The 16,872-nt window shown below is 49.7% G+C and overlaps 2 protein-coding genes across 2 annotated transcripts in view; both read left to right on the plus strand.

Moving 5' to 3' along the window:
* The first annotated feature begins 79 nt into the window (after nucleotides 1-79).
* MRPS16 (mitochondrial ribosomal protein S16) lies at nucleotides 80-7,090 on the plus strand. Its single transcript, XM_078857320.1, has 5 exons — nucleotides 80-173; nucleotides 1,805-1,861; nucleotides 4,294-4,430; nucleotides 5,096-5,219; nucleotides 5,829-7,090. The coding sequence occupies exons 1-5, from the start codon at nucleotides 80-82 to the stop codon at nucleotides 5,954-5,956; spliced, it is 540 nt and encodes a 179-aa protein (XP_078713446.1). The 3' UTR covers nucleotides 5,957-7,090.
* Nucleotides 7,091-12,884: 5,794 nt separating this feature from the next.
* CASZ1 (castor zinc finger 1) overlaps nucleotides 12,885-16,872 on the plus strand; it is a 129,612-nt gene continuing 125,624 nt past the window's right edge. Inside the window, exon 1 of the mRNA XM_078857793.1 lies at nucleotides 12,885-12,931. The gene's annotated coding sequence lies outside the window, so the exon portion shown is untranslated. The remainder of the gene's footprint in view (nucleotides 12,932-16,872) is intronic.

Consider the following 16,872-nt stretch of genomic DNA (forward strand, 5'->3'; position numbering starts at 1 on the left):
GCGGGGGGTGAGGGGGGGGGGCTCATGAATAATTAACAAGGCCCCGGGGGAAGGGGGAGGGGCCTGTGACGTCACGCTCATGAATATTCATCGCCGTCACCACTCCCCCCACCCGCCCGCCGCTGTCATTGAGGACTGGGCCCGGGCACGCGAGGCCTCTTTCGTCTCCCGAGGTGAGGGCCTTGTTATTGAGACTGTTAATTAAAACTAAATAGTTGAACGTGGTGTGTGTGGTGGGTGAGGGTGGGTGTGTAGGTTTCCCTTCTTCATTGCTAAGCTGAGCAATTGTACCGGTGCGGTGCTTGGGGAGGCGTTTAGGCCTAAGGGGGTGGCAGACACGCGGGGCCTCCTCCCCCCCCAACGCGGCTGCCACCCCACAAATGCCAAGGCGCAGCCCCTGAAATCGCGTGCCCACGCCGCTGCTTGGAAGGAAGCTCTGGGTTTAGGAGTCCAGAGAGAGCGACACGAGGGGGGTTGTTCGAGTCAGGGCCTGGCCCGGCCACCCACACGCGTGGCCAGGCAGCTTCTGTTTTGACCGCTTAGGAGGGGGGCCCGGGGAAGAGATGGAGCTGATGCGGTGCGGCAAGGACGTGGAGCTGAGTGGAGCTGCCGACGACTGGTACCCCGCGGGTGTCAAGATCGGCCTCTGTGGTGGAGGAGGAGGCTCGGGAAGGACGCTGCTGCTACTGGGCAGTAGCAGCAACGACGCTCACAACAACGAGCGGAGTGCCGGGAGGATAAAATGAAAAGCAAGTTGGCACAGTCGGGGGCACAGCTGGTCGATCAGCTGGTGCATCAGCCTGTCATGTAATTCGGTCAACCCATGGCACCTGCCTGGGTCTGTTGCGTGACCTGCACCTAGCCTGGCACAGCAGTCAACCAATGGCACCACCTGGGTCTGTTCCGTGACGTGCACCTAGCCTGGCACAGTAGTCAAGCAATGGCACCACCTGGGTCTGTTCCGTGATCTCCTGCACCTAGCCTGGCACAGCAGTCAACCAATGCCACCACCTGGGTCTGTTCTGTGACCTCCTGTACCTAGCCTGGCACAGCAGTCAACCAATGGCACCACCTGGATCTGTCCCGTGACCTGCACCTAGCCTGGCACAGCAGTCAACCGATGGCACCACCTGGGTCTGTTCCGTGACCTCCTGCACCTAGCCTGGCACAGCAGTCAACCAATGGCACCACCTGGGTCTGTCTCGTGAACTTTCCTGTCAGCGAGCCTTCGACAACTTCACGTGGCCTCAAAGTGCACCTAGCCTGGCACAGGCGCCGTGGTGGCGAATGGCGGTGGTATTGGTGGCCTACCGACTCCTCTTCCATTGCTATAACCGGACGTTTCGGGTTGTGGGTGATAGTACTCACACTTTACCCCACCCCGGTTCCGTAAATGGTGAAGGTCGCTCAGGGTTGATTAAAGGTGTTTCACGCCTCTGCTGGCAAAAGGGCCTCCTCCATTAGAGGGTGCCCCTACACAGCCCCCCATTCGAGGGGGGGGGCGGAGGGTTCCTGGGCCTACTCTGACAACGCAGGCCACGACAACCTTTGGGAAGAAGATGAGTGCTATTCTTGGTTCTTTCGGTAAAGTCACGTAGAAGGGAAATAATAAAATAATACAAATAAAAAATACATTCTCACGACGTTTCAATTGCAACACAAACAATCAACATCCTTCTACGTGACTTTACCGAAAGGACCAAGAATATGAATCCCTGCAGTCACGAAAGCTTTAAATCGAAAGGATGAGTGTTGTTGGTACTGTGTAATCGCTGTTGCTGCTGCTGTTGTTGCTGCTGTACAGGGCCTGTGCAGCGGAAAGAGAGAGACACAAGCAAGAAGGTGACCATGGTGCACCTAGGTGAGGAGCTGGGTTGGATTCCCGGATGTGGTGGGTTCAGTGGTGGAGGAGGCGAGAGTCGTATTCATCCAAGACAAAGATCCCCCGTATAGCCTAAACAGACTGTTGGGAGCAAGTGCTGTTAGCGAGCACCTATGAAGGCCGGAACGATACACGAGGGGGTGGGTGGCCAGAACCACGCCCGGCCGCCTTCGTCTCCCCAGTGGTGATGTTTACACACCACACACTCATTTGAGGCTGAGTCGACCTAGGGGATGCCCAGGACCGGTTCAAATAATCATCGCTGGTGGTGGCCGTGAGCGGGAATTGAAATCGGGTTGCCGCTCCCACCAACAGTTTCAGCAGCATTGACACCATCACCATCATCTTCGTTATCAGCACCATTTACATGAGTACCATCCATCAGCAGCGGAACAACAAATGTCATTCAATAGGCCCGTAATGAAGGGATTGTTAAACTAAAGTTAATTTGAAAACGTTTGACCGATGTTTTGTTCCCATAGTTTTCGTCCGCATGGTGGCATTATTCCAAAATTATTTTCATTAACCCTCCACCACCCGACAAAATTGCCACGTTCACAAAGATATTATTTATACGTGCCAATGTGATAATCAAGTTGTGACCAATGAAGCTTCCCGGTCACCAGTGGCTTCAGACTTTTCGTGGCTGAATTAGAAAAAAAATGTAACACGCAGGATTTCGCGACCAATATGATTCGTAACCTATTTCTTAGGGTCAGATTGCGGGAGTTTAAATGTGTGTCGTAAACCCTCCACCACCTGACACAGGAAGTTAATTAAGTTGTCACGAAAAAACAACTTGAGCACGCCAGTCTGTGTTTTGGAGAGTAATCCACGACATTTAACTATTTGGTTCGCACGTTTCAATGATAGTGATGACTAGTGGCATAAAACTTAACGAAATCAGTGTCGGGACAGTGTTTCGCTGGAACTGCCTTCAACATTGGGGAGTGGGAGAGTTCGGAAGTTGAGCAAGGATCATTACATTGGCTATTGGCACCTACGTTTTAGGTCGAGTTTAAAGCGATTCTTACACTTGAAAGATACATGCACGGAATTCCGCATGTAAGAATCGATTAGAGTACTGTATTGTATATTTGCCATGGTTCGTGTAAGCTCGGCAGCCACTGGAGGCAGTGTTGAGAAATAGAGATCGAATCATGTGTTGTGAATTGTGAGATTATTGCGTGTTAAATACATGGTCGTGAATGTAATCCTCAATAATAATGATGTAAAAAAAAGTATTCAAAAGTCATTACTAAATTTGGTTGTGACGTATTTAGCATTTTCCGGTGCGAGCTGAAACGGTCATAATTGACGCGTTAAACGCTTATACACGCGTCGTGTGGTAAGAGGGTTACGAGACAAACATGTTGCCAGATCACTCAATTATGTGGCTGAACCAAAAAATAAATTACGAATCAGATTCACTTTTAGTTGACTGATGGGAAGAAAAAAAATATTTGATTTGGGAATAAAATCATCACTCCATGCAGATGAAATGCATAGAATCTAGGGAATCAACTTGTTCCGGCCCCTGATTATGAACGTCGTCAAGAGTTGCACACTCACACGGGGAACGGTGGCGCAATGATTAACGTATTACCCGACGAATCTGATGAACCCTGTTTGATTCCCGCTCACGGCCAACATTGCTGATGAATATCTGAACTGGTCTTGGAGCTCCCCTCGGTCGACTTAGCTTTAAATGAGTACCTAGAGCAGTGTGTATTGGAGAGACAAAGGCGCTCAGGCATGGTGCTGGTCACCCACCCCCTCATGTGCCGTGAGGGTCTTCATAGGTGCTCGCTAACAGCACTTGCCCCAACATTCTGGTAATGGCTGGGGGGGGGGATCTTTGTCTTTGTTAGTCTTAGTGTGCAGGTGTGGCGCTGTTGCGTTATGTGAGCAGCCGTTGCCTGGTTAGTTGAAGAGGTTGCGGCGCTGAGTGTGAATGTATCAATATGCTGCGTTGAAGAGTGCGATGAGTGTAATGGATATTGATTGTGTTTTTGAATGCGTTGAGCAAAGATGCATTCATGAAGCTGCGATTGCGAGTGTGCCGCGTTCTGCGTGAACGTGTCTTTGTACAAGCGGTTATGTCATCTCGTGTGCTGATGAGGTGTGGTGTTTTGATTATTAGTGGGTTTCAGTGTATTAAGTGTTTATGATATGTTGGTAATGAATGTTGGCCTGGGATGATGTGTGTTTGTTAATGAATCTGTTGAGTGTGAGTATATTGAGTGTGCTAATAAGGTGTTGTGATGAGGTGTATTATGTGTGGCGATGCGATGTGATGATGAATGTGACGAGCTCTGTTGTTGGAGTGTGACGATTTAGTGTGTTGGTGGGGGTCTGAGGATGAGTGTGTTGATGTGTCTGTGTCGGTCGGTCGGTGTCTGGACGTGTAGGCTTGGCGCTGTGCCGTCGCTACGCGAGCGGTCACATCGTTATTCGCATGGCGCTGGGCGGCTGTACTAATCGCCCGGTTTACAACATCGTCACGATGTTCAACAAGCGTGCCCGTGATGCACCCTACCTGGAGCAGGTACCCGCATCGCCAGCAACATCAACACTGCCATTACCGTCATCGCCAGCATCATCACTGGTTCTCACATCATAATGGGAAAAAGCAGCATCAGCATCGCCACCATCACGAGCAGCACCATTATTAACATCGGCACCATTGTCGTGGTCGTCACCACCACCACCATCACTCAGTTCTCCATCGTCATTATTCACATCATCACCAGTGTCATTACCATCAATATCATCATCTTCATTATCTTCACTGTCATCACCACCGTCATCACCAATATTGACAATTCCACCATCCCCACCATCATGATTGCCATCATCTTCACGTCCATCATCATGAATTCAGAACATCACACGCCAGATGCGACTGTCTCTTACACTGATGGACACTTGCGAATAATCCACAGTGTGACTGTGGTGAGTAAATTCAAAGCATGGACCACATAGTCACACCACGGCACAATTTGATCATTCGCTGGCAGCATTTCAGATATTCAACATAATGCTGTCCGAGGGCTCGCTCACCAACCTCAACATGACTCCCTGCCATACAAAAGAAAAAATACACTATCATCGTTGGCACTGTCGTCGCTATCTCCTGCGTGGGTACGCACACACACACACACACCGCGGCTGCGTGCGCCCGTGCTGAGCATCACTCCTCCGGCGCGGCAGGTCGGCACGTACGACCCCATGCCCAACGCGTGGGGCCAGCGCCTCGTGGGGGTGAACCTGGAGCGCATCTCCTACTGGCTCGCGTCGGGTGCCCAGCTCTCCACGCCCGTCGCCAAGCTGCTCGGTGCGTTCTCATTCCCCACCCTCCCCCCCACCACCCCAGAGCCATCCGCACGCTTCGTGCTGCAAGTTCTCCTCTTGCCCGTTCCCTCTGCCTCCCAGCTACTCCCTGCCTCTCCTCTCCCTGCGATCTTTACGCTCTACGTTCCCTCTGCCTCCCCGCCTGCCCACTCATTATAATCCCCCCTGCCTCTTCTTTGCTGTTCCCTGCTCCAAGTATTCCCTCCCTCTTCAACTGCTTTCTCCTCACCTTTCCTGTCTTTACTCCAAGATTCGCACTCCCAACGTTCTCCCTGCTCCCTTTGCTTCCCTTACTCCTCTCCCCTGCTTGCTGTTTGTCCTTGCTTCCTCCATGCCTTCCCCTACTTTCCACATTCTCACCGCAGCCTCTTCTGCCTCCTGCCTGCTCCCCATGCTGCTCCCGCCTTGCCCTGGCATTGCTCCGTAGATGCAGCATTTTGGGAGCTCTGCTTGCGGGCAGAAGTTCTACTGACAGTCTGATTGTGAAGAAAGCAGGTTGCAGTGGTGGGCAGGGGAGGGTGAGAGTTGCTGTGACCAAGGGGGGTCTCCTCTCACTCACCCCGATCCCGTTTGCTCCCCTTTGCTCACGCAGGCCTCTCGGGGTACCTGCCGCTGCACCCAATGACGATTACGGCGGCCGAGAGGAAGCAGCGGCAGCACGAGAAGCAGCAGAGAGCGGAGGCCGAGGCCTCGCGAGTGGAGGAGAAGGCGGAGAGCTAGTGGTCACCGACACACACACTCATGTACTCGCATACTCACTCACACACTCACTCACATACTCGCACACATACACACTCACGTACTAACGCAAAGACAAAGACACAGATCCTCTGTATAGCCTTTACAGACTTGTGGCAAGTGCTGTTAGAGATGACCTATGAAGGCCGGTACGGTACATGAGAGGGTGGGTGGCTAGCACCACACCCGGCCATCTTTTCTCCCCAACGGCGATGTTCACATTGCACCAGGTATTCATTTGAGGCTGACGCGACCTTAAGGAGAGGCCCAGGACCAGTTCAGATAATCGTCACTGGTGTTGGCCGTGAGCGGGAATCAGAATTCGGGTCACCGGCTTTGTAGCACAGCGAGCTAAACATGACACTACCGCTCCCCACATAACAACTAAGACAAAGATCCCCCGTATAACCTTACACAATAACACATACAATACTCACATGCAAACACCGCGCTTATGCTTACACATACACTGGCTCACACGTGTACACAAACGCGTACACACGAGCACGCACGCGGACACGCCTATGCTCACAGTCATGCATAGGCCCGCACATACGCCGATACACACAAGCGCATACGCATGCACAAACACGCACAGGCATGATGTGAATGTGAATATATGTTATTTTTCTCAGCCACTCACAATAAAAATGCTTCTTTTGGCCGCTTCAGCAAATTATTGCATTAATAAATTAAATACGTTGGGAAGGTGGGGTGGTTGAAATGAATCACTCCAGGAATATGGGCCTACTTCCAGATCAATGTTGCACAATAGCATTTATTGAGGCTATATTAGACCGATTTCTACTTTACAGAGCATCGTCAGCAAGGCATGGCCGCCTAAACCAATGCCAATGGTTCTGGTGTTTGCGGCAGGAATTATTTACGAACACTAATTCTTTTTTTACTGGTGTCGAGCATAAATATTTTTGCTGAATGGGCTCAAAAGCAGAACCCATCCTCCCCTCTCGCCTAGAAACCACTTCTCTGAGCTCACCTGAATTGGGCAGAAGATCTAGGAGGAGAGCTGAGGCCTACTTGTGGTGTGAAACCTAAATGTGAAAATATCTTTTTACATAAAATATTTGTAAATAAAAAGTACCTGTAAAACTATAACTGGACCTGTGTGCTTTTCTGACGAACATTTACCCATTAAATGTGGTTTTCTTCATGTACTATTGATTTAAAAAAAAAAGTTATTCTACTTAACAGGAGACAAGTCGTACTGCCATAAAATACCAACATTTGTTTTGCCATTACAACAGAAAGGGAAGCTTTGAAATAATCATTACAATAAAAAAAATCTGTGAGCGATGCAGCACAAAGCCAAACTTGCTGATGTGGCAGGCTTGACTGATGTACAATGTCACCACTGCTTTTAGGAGAAAGTATTGAGCTCATGGCAACATTGACATGTGGATTAGCAGCACACGGTGAACTATAACCATTGAATGTGTGGCACCATTGATTCGCATGGTAGTTGGTATATCCAACCATTGCCCTAGAGTGGTTTAAACTGCCAACTGCTATTAATTCAAGGTAGACGTTGGCATTTGAGTTCACATTCCTAATAAGCACCCAACACACTATTGCTCTGTTTATATTCTACCACCACCAAATATCAGTCGTGATCGATCCACTGCCGAATGAAGGCCACACCAAGTTGTCACCGTTTCTCACGGTCCTGCGATGGAACAATCCAGTAAACATGGAACGGTGGGCCCGTAATTGGCATTTGGATAGAGCCGGCGCCCCACGTTGGGCCAACGGTGGCTCAACGTTGCATACTTGCACTGGGTTATCGCCTGCACGCAACCAGGGCCCATCGCTCCATCTCCGTGGTGAACACATCGGAGAAGTATACCGTATCACGAAAATAAAGTCTCGATTTGTGTGTGTGGGATAAATAGATGTGCAACAAAGAATGACGATTTGTGTGTGGATTTTAACATTTATTGCCTTTCATGGATTAGCTAAGATGAGACCTCATGGAAATCTAATGGAACACGTTACATGGCAAGATGTTACCCTGCCAGTTGTCAGCGGAACATTTCCTAACTTTTCAAAGACAATGAAACGTACGCATTATGTTGTATCGCTTTTGACAAACGCATCTCCATACTTAGCAAAGCTTCCATAATACAGGTGTTTTTTAATTACACGCTTTTATTTAACGCACTCTGTTGTCGTATCCTCAAATCTTGTAACTCAATTTTAACCCACTTCCCAATGTGGTATCGACTGCAAACTTGGTATGCTTATGTCATACTGATGACATTACTAGGTTCTATCATAAAAAATATATAACATATTTTTAAACATAATTTTTATATGTTATGTTTCGGCTTGGCTCTAATTGTCGACGCTCAACTAACGTTGGCTGTAAATCACCACGGCCCCTTACGTTATGGCAAACCTCGGGGCCACTTCATGGAGTCGTGGAGTTCTGCCATTACTCGTACGGTACATTTCATTAAAGCGTGTTTAAAAAAAAGTATTTTTAAATATTTCTTATTTTGGATTAGATCGCGTAAATATAAATGTGTCGTTAGCCCCGCCACCACCCGACACAGCCAATTAGTAAGGGTTTTTACGTAAACAGAACATGCCAATTCGGTACTAGTACAGCACACAGGTGCGTTGGAGAGTAAATCCACAACATTTACAATCGGAGTACGACGTTTCGCCAGTAATTACAACTAGCATCATTATGTGTTAAACTGCCAGATGTGTTTCGACAAGTTTGTGGACTTCTAAAACTCATCAGATAATCTAAACCGACTACACATGCAGTGAACATCAGCCAGCCCTCGCTGCATCTCTGCTTCGCGGTTGATGGCGACTGATTAATTAAACTATAGCGATATCCTAAGCGTAATTGAATTGTACGTGTGTACTTAATAGAGTGGTAAATAGTGTTTAGTTCGTACAGCAGCCAAGTGTTACTTGTTATTTACACGTAAAAGTACCAAATGTAAATGTTTAATGTGTGAATTGATATTACTACAGTGGTACCTCGGTATACGTTGTTAATTCGTTCCAGAAGGTAAGACTTATACCGAAAATGACGCATACCAAACGAATTTTTCCCATAAGAAATAAACGGAAAGTAAATAATCCGTTCCAGAGTATAAGAAATTATATTTTATATGTCATATTATACATTAATGGGGTTGTATAAAATAATTTAGACACTACTTATTACTAAAATGCATACATACATTAAAATAAATGCATAAATAAATTGAAATAAAAATACAATTTAACATCACTTTACCTTGCTGAGAGGAGTTGATAGCCTACGAGGATGGTGGTGAGGAAGAGGAGGAGTCGTGAACGGGGTAGACGCAGGTACACGGTGACTCATCCCGACCCATACAAGTTCTAGCAAGCGCGTCGTATCCCAAGCAAGACGTCGTATCCCAAGACATTTTTCTCGTCAAAACACGACGTATACCAAATTCGACGTATTCCAAAGCGGTCGTATACCGAGGTATGCCTATTTGCAATACTGTATGCGTGTTCATACAACGCGTTTTCGATATAACGCGGTTCTCCCAATCGGGAACACTTCGCACAGCGCGGAATGTGCTCCTTATAATGTGTAACGCACACGCCTGTTACACCGCGGTTTCCAGAGGTGTGGACTCGAGTCATGTGACTTGGACTCGAGTCATGTGACTTGGACTCGAGTCAGACTCGAGTCATGAATTTGATGACTTGCGACTCGACTTGGACTTGCATAACAATGACTTTGTCCCACCTATGAGATGTGGACTCGAGTCATGTGACTTGGACTCGAGTCAGACTCGAGTCATGAATTTGATGACTTGCGACTCGACTTGGACTTGCATAACAATGACTTTGTCCCACCTATGAGATGTGGACTCGAGTCATGTGACTTGGACTCGAGTCAGACTCGAGTCATGAATTTGATGACTTGCGACTCGACTTGGACTTGCATAACAATGACTTTGTCCCACCTATGAGATGTGGACTCGAGTCATGTGACTTGGACTCGAGTCAGACTCGAGTCATGAATTTGATGACTTGCGACTCGACTTGGACTTGCATAACAATGACTTTGTCCCACCTATGAGATGTGGACTCGAGTCATGTGACTTGGACTCGAGTCAGACTCGAGTCATGAATTTGATGACTTGCGACTCGACTTGGACTTGCATAACAATGACTTTGTCCCACCTCTGGCGGTTTCTGAGTGATCGACGACGAACTACTTTCTTGAGCTGCACAGCTGAGCACAGTGATGTGTGTGCGTAGTACATCGTACGGTAATCTCGCCAAACTGCATCATTACATTATTTTCGCTTAACGCGGCACTTTTCAGGAACGCGTCTACCGCGTTAAACGAGGACTTACCTGTGCATTATTTGCCATACTGTAATGTATTGCGGACCAATAAGGGAGGAAGGCCTCCTCCTGTTGTTATAAACTATCGTTGAATGTTTGAGGACGTTGGCACTGAGAATAATACTGGTAGGAACCTCCTGGTTACACCAGCCTACAGGGGATTATTGTGTCCGTCCGTCGTGCATCCAAAAATGGGAGGGGTGGGGCTGGGTGGAGAGGGGAGGGTGGGGAGCGGCTGGGTGGGGAGGGTGGGGAGGGGCTGGATGGGGAGGGGCTGGGTGGGGAGGGGCTGGGTGGGGAGGGGCTGGGTGGGGAGGGGCTGGTCACCCCGTGGTGCCCTTATAAAACTCAACGTTTAACCTACTCACGCCGGCTTGTGCCCGCCCTTACAGTCGGGCATATTTGCGGAATACACCACGCCGCCGTTGACCCTGGCCATTGACCGAGCAACCCAACGTTCCTACCAGCTCCCTCCGCTGGAATATGTTACATATTTCTGGCAATTTGGTGAATAGTTGTTTTCATGACAAGGCACCGACCAAAAATAAGAACATCTCCCTGGTGTGAGCGATTTGGTAGCTCACAATGTTTGCATTTCCCTTTGAGAGTTGTTACCAAAACAAAACAGTCAGCATCGGCAACCCCAGCGGCCAGATATGGCCACGACTGTCCGTGTTATAGACACTGCTGAACCACGTTAGAGTAAAAATTTGTGAGGCTGTGGCAGAACAATTTTCACGTTTTATTCTTTTGTATTCCCCCCCCACCCCCAAAAAAAAGCATGCTTCAAATCGCTTTAAACTATTGTCATTGTAGTGTGTATTTAATGTGGCGCCGCACTCTGATGTTGTAGGAGGAAACATTCATTAAAAAGTCTATTTAATTAAGTAGAACATGTTGTCTATATTTATTTAAAGTTGCGCATTTTGATGTGACGTCACATTTCTCAACCCCCACCCGCCCTCGTCACACATCGTCACAAATGTCTGCCCCCCCCCCCCTAGGTGCGTGACGTCATTTATGGTCGGCCCCTTACACACAACCTGCGTGCCGCAAATGAACGATACTTCGCTGATCTCGTAAAATAACATAAACCATCACGCAAACTCCGGTCATCCTCGCCGCAGCAGCAGCGGCAGTGGCTTTTGGCTGAGCCATCGAACAAAGACGGTCACTGCGTCGCGCGCTTTCAGATGCGCTTCTGCGGCCGTCTGGAACGCTCTCCCTTACGATATTAGGACGCCACTGGCGCTATGGACTTTGAAATCATCAGGATTGAAAACTCACTTCTTGAGAACTGCTCGTTGTCTTTCGTTTGTTGTCCTTCCCCCGCACCTTCGATTAGCACGATTGGTTACGTACGGTGCGAAAAAAGTTCCGACGTATATATGTCCACACGCGCATTTCTGCACGCTCACGTGGGCTGATTGAGCCAGGCTATGAGCGTGCGTGGACTGTGCCCCGCGAGTCCAGCAGGAGGCGACCACACACACACACGAGGGAGATGGAGGAGCGGGTTGAGATGGAGAGCGAGCAAGTGAGCGGCTGATGCGTGTTGCGTCGAGTGGTGGGAGTTCGGGGAGAGGGACGGAGTGAGAGTGAGGGAGATGGGGGTGGGGAGAGGCGTGGACGCAAGAGAGTGAGAGGGGGGAGTGTTCGTGAGCGTGTGCGTGGCGACTCAGCCTCAAGTGTGTCAACATCGCCACTGGGGAGACAAAGGTGGTCGGGCGTGGTGCTAGCCACTCTTGCGCGTGCCGTGCCGGATTTCCATAGGTGCTCGCTAACAGAACTTGCCCCGAACAGTTTGTTCCGGCTACATGGGGGGGAGCCTTTGTCTTTGTGTGTGCGCAAATACTTGACTTGTCGCAGTGGGGAGCACAGGTGAAGGGTCTGTCAGTCATCATCTCAGTCAGTCAACCCACAGTGCCTGGGTCTGCCTCGTGACATATTGCCAGTCCAGCAGGGAGCCTTCCACACTTCACGCGGAATTAAAAGTGCACCTAGCCTGGCACAAGCGACTTGGTGGAGGCTGTTTGTATGCATGTTGAGAGTGTTTGTGTGAGAGGGCTGGTGAGTTGTCAGATGGAGGGTGAGTGTAGGTCGACTCAGCCTCAAATGAGTACCTGGTGCGCTTTGTAAACATCGCCACTGAGAGGGGGGGGGGGGTGTAGAGAGGGGGGTAGAGAGAGATGTAAGGGGGTAAGGAGAGCAGAACGTGAAATATTTCATTTAAAAAAGGGGGGGTTACATAAAGCAAAGCTTTAAAAAACTAAATGATGAACGAAGCGAAGTGCCGACTACACTGAGCATCTTCTGGTTCCCTCTGATCGAAAAAAATGAGAGGGGAGGTGGAGAGAGAGAGGGGGGGCGAGGGAGGAGACATGGAGGGAGGGAGGAGAGGTGAGATAGAGAGAGAGAGGCAGGAGAGGTAGGGAGAGAGGGACGGAAGAGGGAGGAGAGATTTCGAGAGAGACAGAGAGGGAGGAGAGGTGGAGAGAGTGGGGAGGGAGGAGGGGACACGGGGAGGAGAGAGAGGAGGGGAGGGGAGAAAGAGAGGCACAGTCGGTGACTCCGCGCAGCGCAGAGGTGAGTGGCATTATCGCTTCCTTTACCCCTTTGTCGAAAAAGTTTCACCTGGAGACTCGGAGTGAGACTCGGGAGAGACACACACACACACGGGGAGAGATAGAGAGAGACACGGTGAGATACATAGACGCTGCAAGAGAAACTCACGGACACAATACAGATGATTCAGAGTGGAACATCTCTGTACAACGACGGACAGAGGCAGGGACGGACGGATAGAGAGAGAGAGAGTCAGAAACCGAGAGACAACGACGGACAGACAGGGACGGACGCACAATATAGGAGAGACGTAGAGATAACACACAGATACACAGACACGTAGAGATCAACACAGATACACATACACCGCCAGTGAGACTAGGACACACAGACAATGATACCCTGACAGACACGGACACGCGCGCGCACGTGTCCGTGTGTGTGCCAAGAGACACATTGTGTCTCATTGTTTGTGTGTGTACAGTGTAAATCATAGCTATATATAATTAAACTCGCACTGTGCGCTAAAGTTATTATCAAGAGATGGAGCGACCCGGGGGAGTGGTGTGTTACGCGTGTATGTGTGTGAGTGTGTGTATGTCACGGAGTGTGTGTGTATGAGATTGTGTCTGTGTGTGAGAGAGTGTGTGAGAGTGTGTGTGACTCAGCCTCAAATGAGTACCTGGTGCGGTGTGTAAACATCGCCACTGGGGAGACAAAGGCGGTCGGGCGTGGTGCTGGCCACCCACTCCCTCGTGTACCGTTCCGGCCTTTATAGGTGCTCGCTAACAGCACTTGCCCCTACAGTCTGTTACAGGCTATACGGGGGATCTTTATCTTTGTGTGTGACACGGAGTGTGTGTGTGAGAGTGTGTCTGTGTGGGAGATAGTGTGTGTGAGTGTGTGAGATAGTGTGTGTGAGTGAGTGTGTCTGTGTGTGAGAGAGTTTGTGTGTATGTCACGGTGTGTATGTCACGGTGTGTGTGTGTGTGTATGAGATTGTGTCTGTGTGTGTGAGAGAGAGTGTGTGTGTGAGTGTGTGTGAGATAGTGTGTGTGAGTGTGTGTGTCTGTGTGTGTGAGTGTTTGTGTGTGTGACACGCTGTGCCGTGCCGGCCTTAGTAGGCGCTCGCTAACAGCACTTGCCCCCAACAAGTCTGTCGAAGCTATCCGGGGGATCTTTGTCTTTACCTGTGTGAGTGGTGCTACGCTGCGAACCCGGCGAGCCGAGTTCGATTCCCGCTCACGGCCACCCACAACGATGACGATTATCTGAACCGGTTCCCGGGTCTCCTCCCCTAGATCGACTCAGCCTCAAATGAGTTTGCGGTGTGTAAACATCGCCAGCGAGGGAGACAAAGACGGTCGGGAGTGGTGCTGGCCACCCACCCAGCCCCTCCGCGTGCCACCGTGCCGGCCTTCATAGGTGCTCGCTAACAGCACTTGCCCCTACAGTCTGTTAAGGCTATACGGGGGATCTTTGTCTTTGTGTGTGAGCGTGTGTGTGTGTGACCGTGTGTGTGTGTGACCGTGTGTCTGTGTGAGAGTGTGTATGTGTGTCTGTGTGTGTCTGTGTGAGAGTCTGTGTGTGTGACCGTGTGTCTGTGAGCGAGTGTGTGTGTGTCTGTGTGAGAGTGTGTGAGAGTCTGTGTGTGTGTGTCTGTGTGTGTGTCTGTGAGCGAGTGTGTGTCTGTGAGTCTGTGTGTGTCTGTGTGAGAGTGTGTGAGAGTCTGTGTGTGTGAGAGTTTGTGTGTGTGACCGTGTGTCTGTGTGAGAGTGTGTGTGTGTGACCGTGTGTCTGTGTGAGATTCTGTGTGTGTGTGTGAGACCGTGTGTCTGTGAGAGTGTTGTTGTGGAGTGAGTTAGGCGCGAACTCGCTGCACAGAAACACGTTCAGCTCGTATCAAGAAGGGAACAGAGAATTAGAGACACAGACAATACACAACTGACACGTGCACCCACATAACGACACACAACACAACCACGCCTACACACGAAACACACATACAGACACAACTATACAGCACGTACACCCACGCGCATATAAACACACACACAACTGTACACACACACTAAAATATACGTACAATACACAAGACTAACTCGGATGTGTATACACACACAGCACACAAACGTATACAAAATTATATACACACACATATATCCAGTAAACATGGAACTTTAGGCCAACGTTAGTCCAACGATTCCAACCACATGCCAACGTTGGGCCAACGTTCGTCCAACGTTCGTCCAACGGTTCCAACCAAATGCCAACGTTGAGACAACGTTCGTCCAACGGTTCCAACCATATGCCAACGTTGGGTCATCGTTGGGTCAACGTTCGTCCAACGGTTCCAACCAAATGCCAACGTTGAGACAACGTTCGTCCAACGGTTCCAACCATATGCCAACGTTGGGTCAACGTTGGGTCAACGTTCGTCCAACGGTTCCAACCAAATGCCAACGTTGGGCCAACGTTCGTCCAACGGTTCCAACCAAGTACCAACGTTGGGCCAACGTTCGTACAACGGTTTCAACCAAATGACAACGTTGAGACAACGTTCGTTCAACGGTTCCAACCACATACCAACGTTAGGCCAACGTTCGTCCAACGGTTCCAACCACATGCCAACGTTGGCCAACGTTGAGTAGTATTGTCGTTTAATATATTGCACGCCACACGTCCAAGAGGCAGGGCTGACTTAACTGCGTAACGGCCTCTCTAGGCTGTTGGCAATCTACAATGCAGTACAACGTGTGTGTGAGTGTTCATCGTGTTCATGATTTGTGTAACTGCACAGGATAATCACGCGCACTGGCCATTGTGTCGCATGTGTGATCAGTCCAGGTCGACCTCGGTCGAAGCGAGCGAAGGCGATCGATCACATTCGTTTCTGTCCACTTGGCAATGGTGGAAATTCCACGTTACCGTGACGAGGACCGTGACGAGGACCACATAAAGAGGGACTTACACGTGTCGTGTACCGGTGTATATGAGGGCCTCCTCCACGCCTCTGCTGGCAGTGAGGGTTTTAAATGAGCATTCTTCAACCACGCTGGTTGGCGTGGGCAGATGGTGTTGCCAGTGATCCAAGCACCATCCATGCAGGCTCAACCCCTGCTTGGCATCCGAGGTCTTGCGAGAAATGTTGTCAGAGGCGATCCCCCGTTTCTCGGTTTAGCCCCGGAAAACATCGCGGAGTCTGGAGACCCATTTGTCAGGAGGTAATGTCCCCCTCCTTGGGTGGGGGGGGGGCAATTTCCTCGCGTACCCGGAGAAAACCTCCACACGCCGAGGGGAATACACCGCAAACTCCGCACGTATAGTTGGGCCACTTTCGTCAACCCATATAAATATACACATAGGAGACACGTGTGTCACGCTTTGGGTTTAATAGGTGCTCGCTAACAACACTGATTCCAGCAGCCCGTGCGGCTCCAGTGGGACTCATTGTCAGTGTATCTGTGTGTACGTATACATCCGTATTCAATTACACACATATACCGAATTTGCTTTCTACTGTAGGGCTGGATTATATTTTACGCATGTAGATACTGGGCCCCGCCATAGAACCGTGGATTTGACACCGTTTGAAGACTTTCGCCAGCGGTTGTCGTTTTGTTGTGACAACAGCATCTGCTCTGCCATATGAATGTGGAACTCAACGCCGCCCAGTGGAGGTTTTTTTTAATAATTTATATTCGAGGATGTACTTGTTCTTCATCACATGAATGTGAACATTCCAACGGTGAGTCAGAATTTATAGTTACGTAGAGCCGGAGGAGGGGGGGGGCGACGCTGAGGTTAGAGACTCCTCTTGACTGTTGAACAATCGATGATGAAAACTTCGAAGATAATCCCAATAGGGGCGCGTGGTGGTGCTGTTTGTGGGCACGCGGTGGCGCGGCTGATGAGCGCACAGGAACGCGAAACCCGGCGGCGCATTGAGTTCGATTCATCAT

This window comes from Lampetra fluviatilis, chromosome 6 (assembly GCF_964198595.1).
Source record: "Lampetra fluviatilis chromosome 6, kcLamFluv1.1, whole genome shotgun sequence".
In the NCBI taxonomy this organism is placed as follows: Eukaryota; Metazoa; Chordata; class Hyperoartia; order Petromyzontiformes; family Petromyzontidae; genus Lampetra; species Lampetra fluviatilis.

Coding starts and splice junctions, on each gene's coding strand:
- MRPS16 (XM_078857320.1), top strand. CDS start 80: ATGAATATTCATCGCCGTCACCACTCCCCCCACCCGCCCGCCGCTGTC. Junction 1,862..4,293: donor GGTGACCATGGTGCACCTAG/GTGAGGAGCTGG, acceptor CTGGACGTGTAG/GCTTGGCGCTGTGCCGTCGC. Junction 5,220..5,828: donor GCCCGTCGCCAAGCTGCTCG/GTGCGTTCTCAT, acceptor TTGCTCACGCAG/GCCTCTCGGGGTACCTGCCG.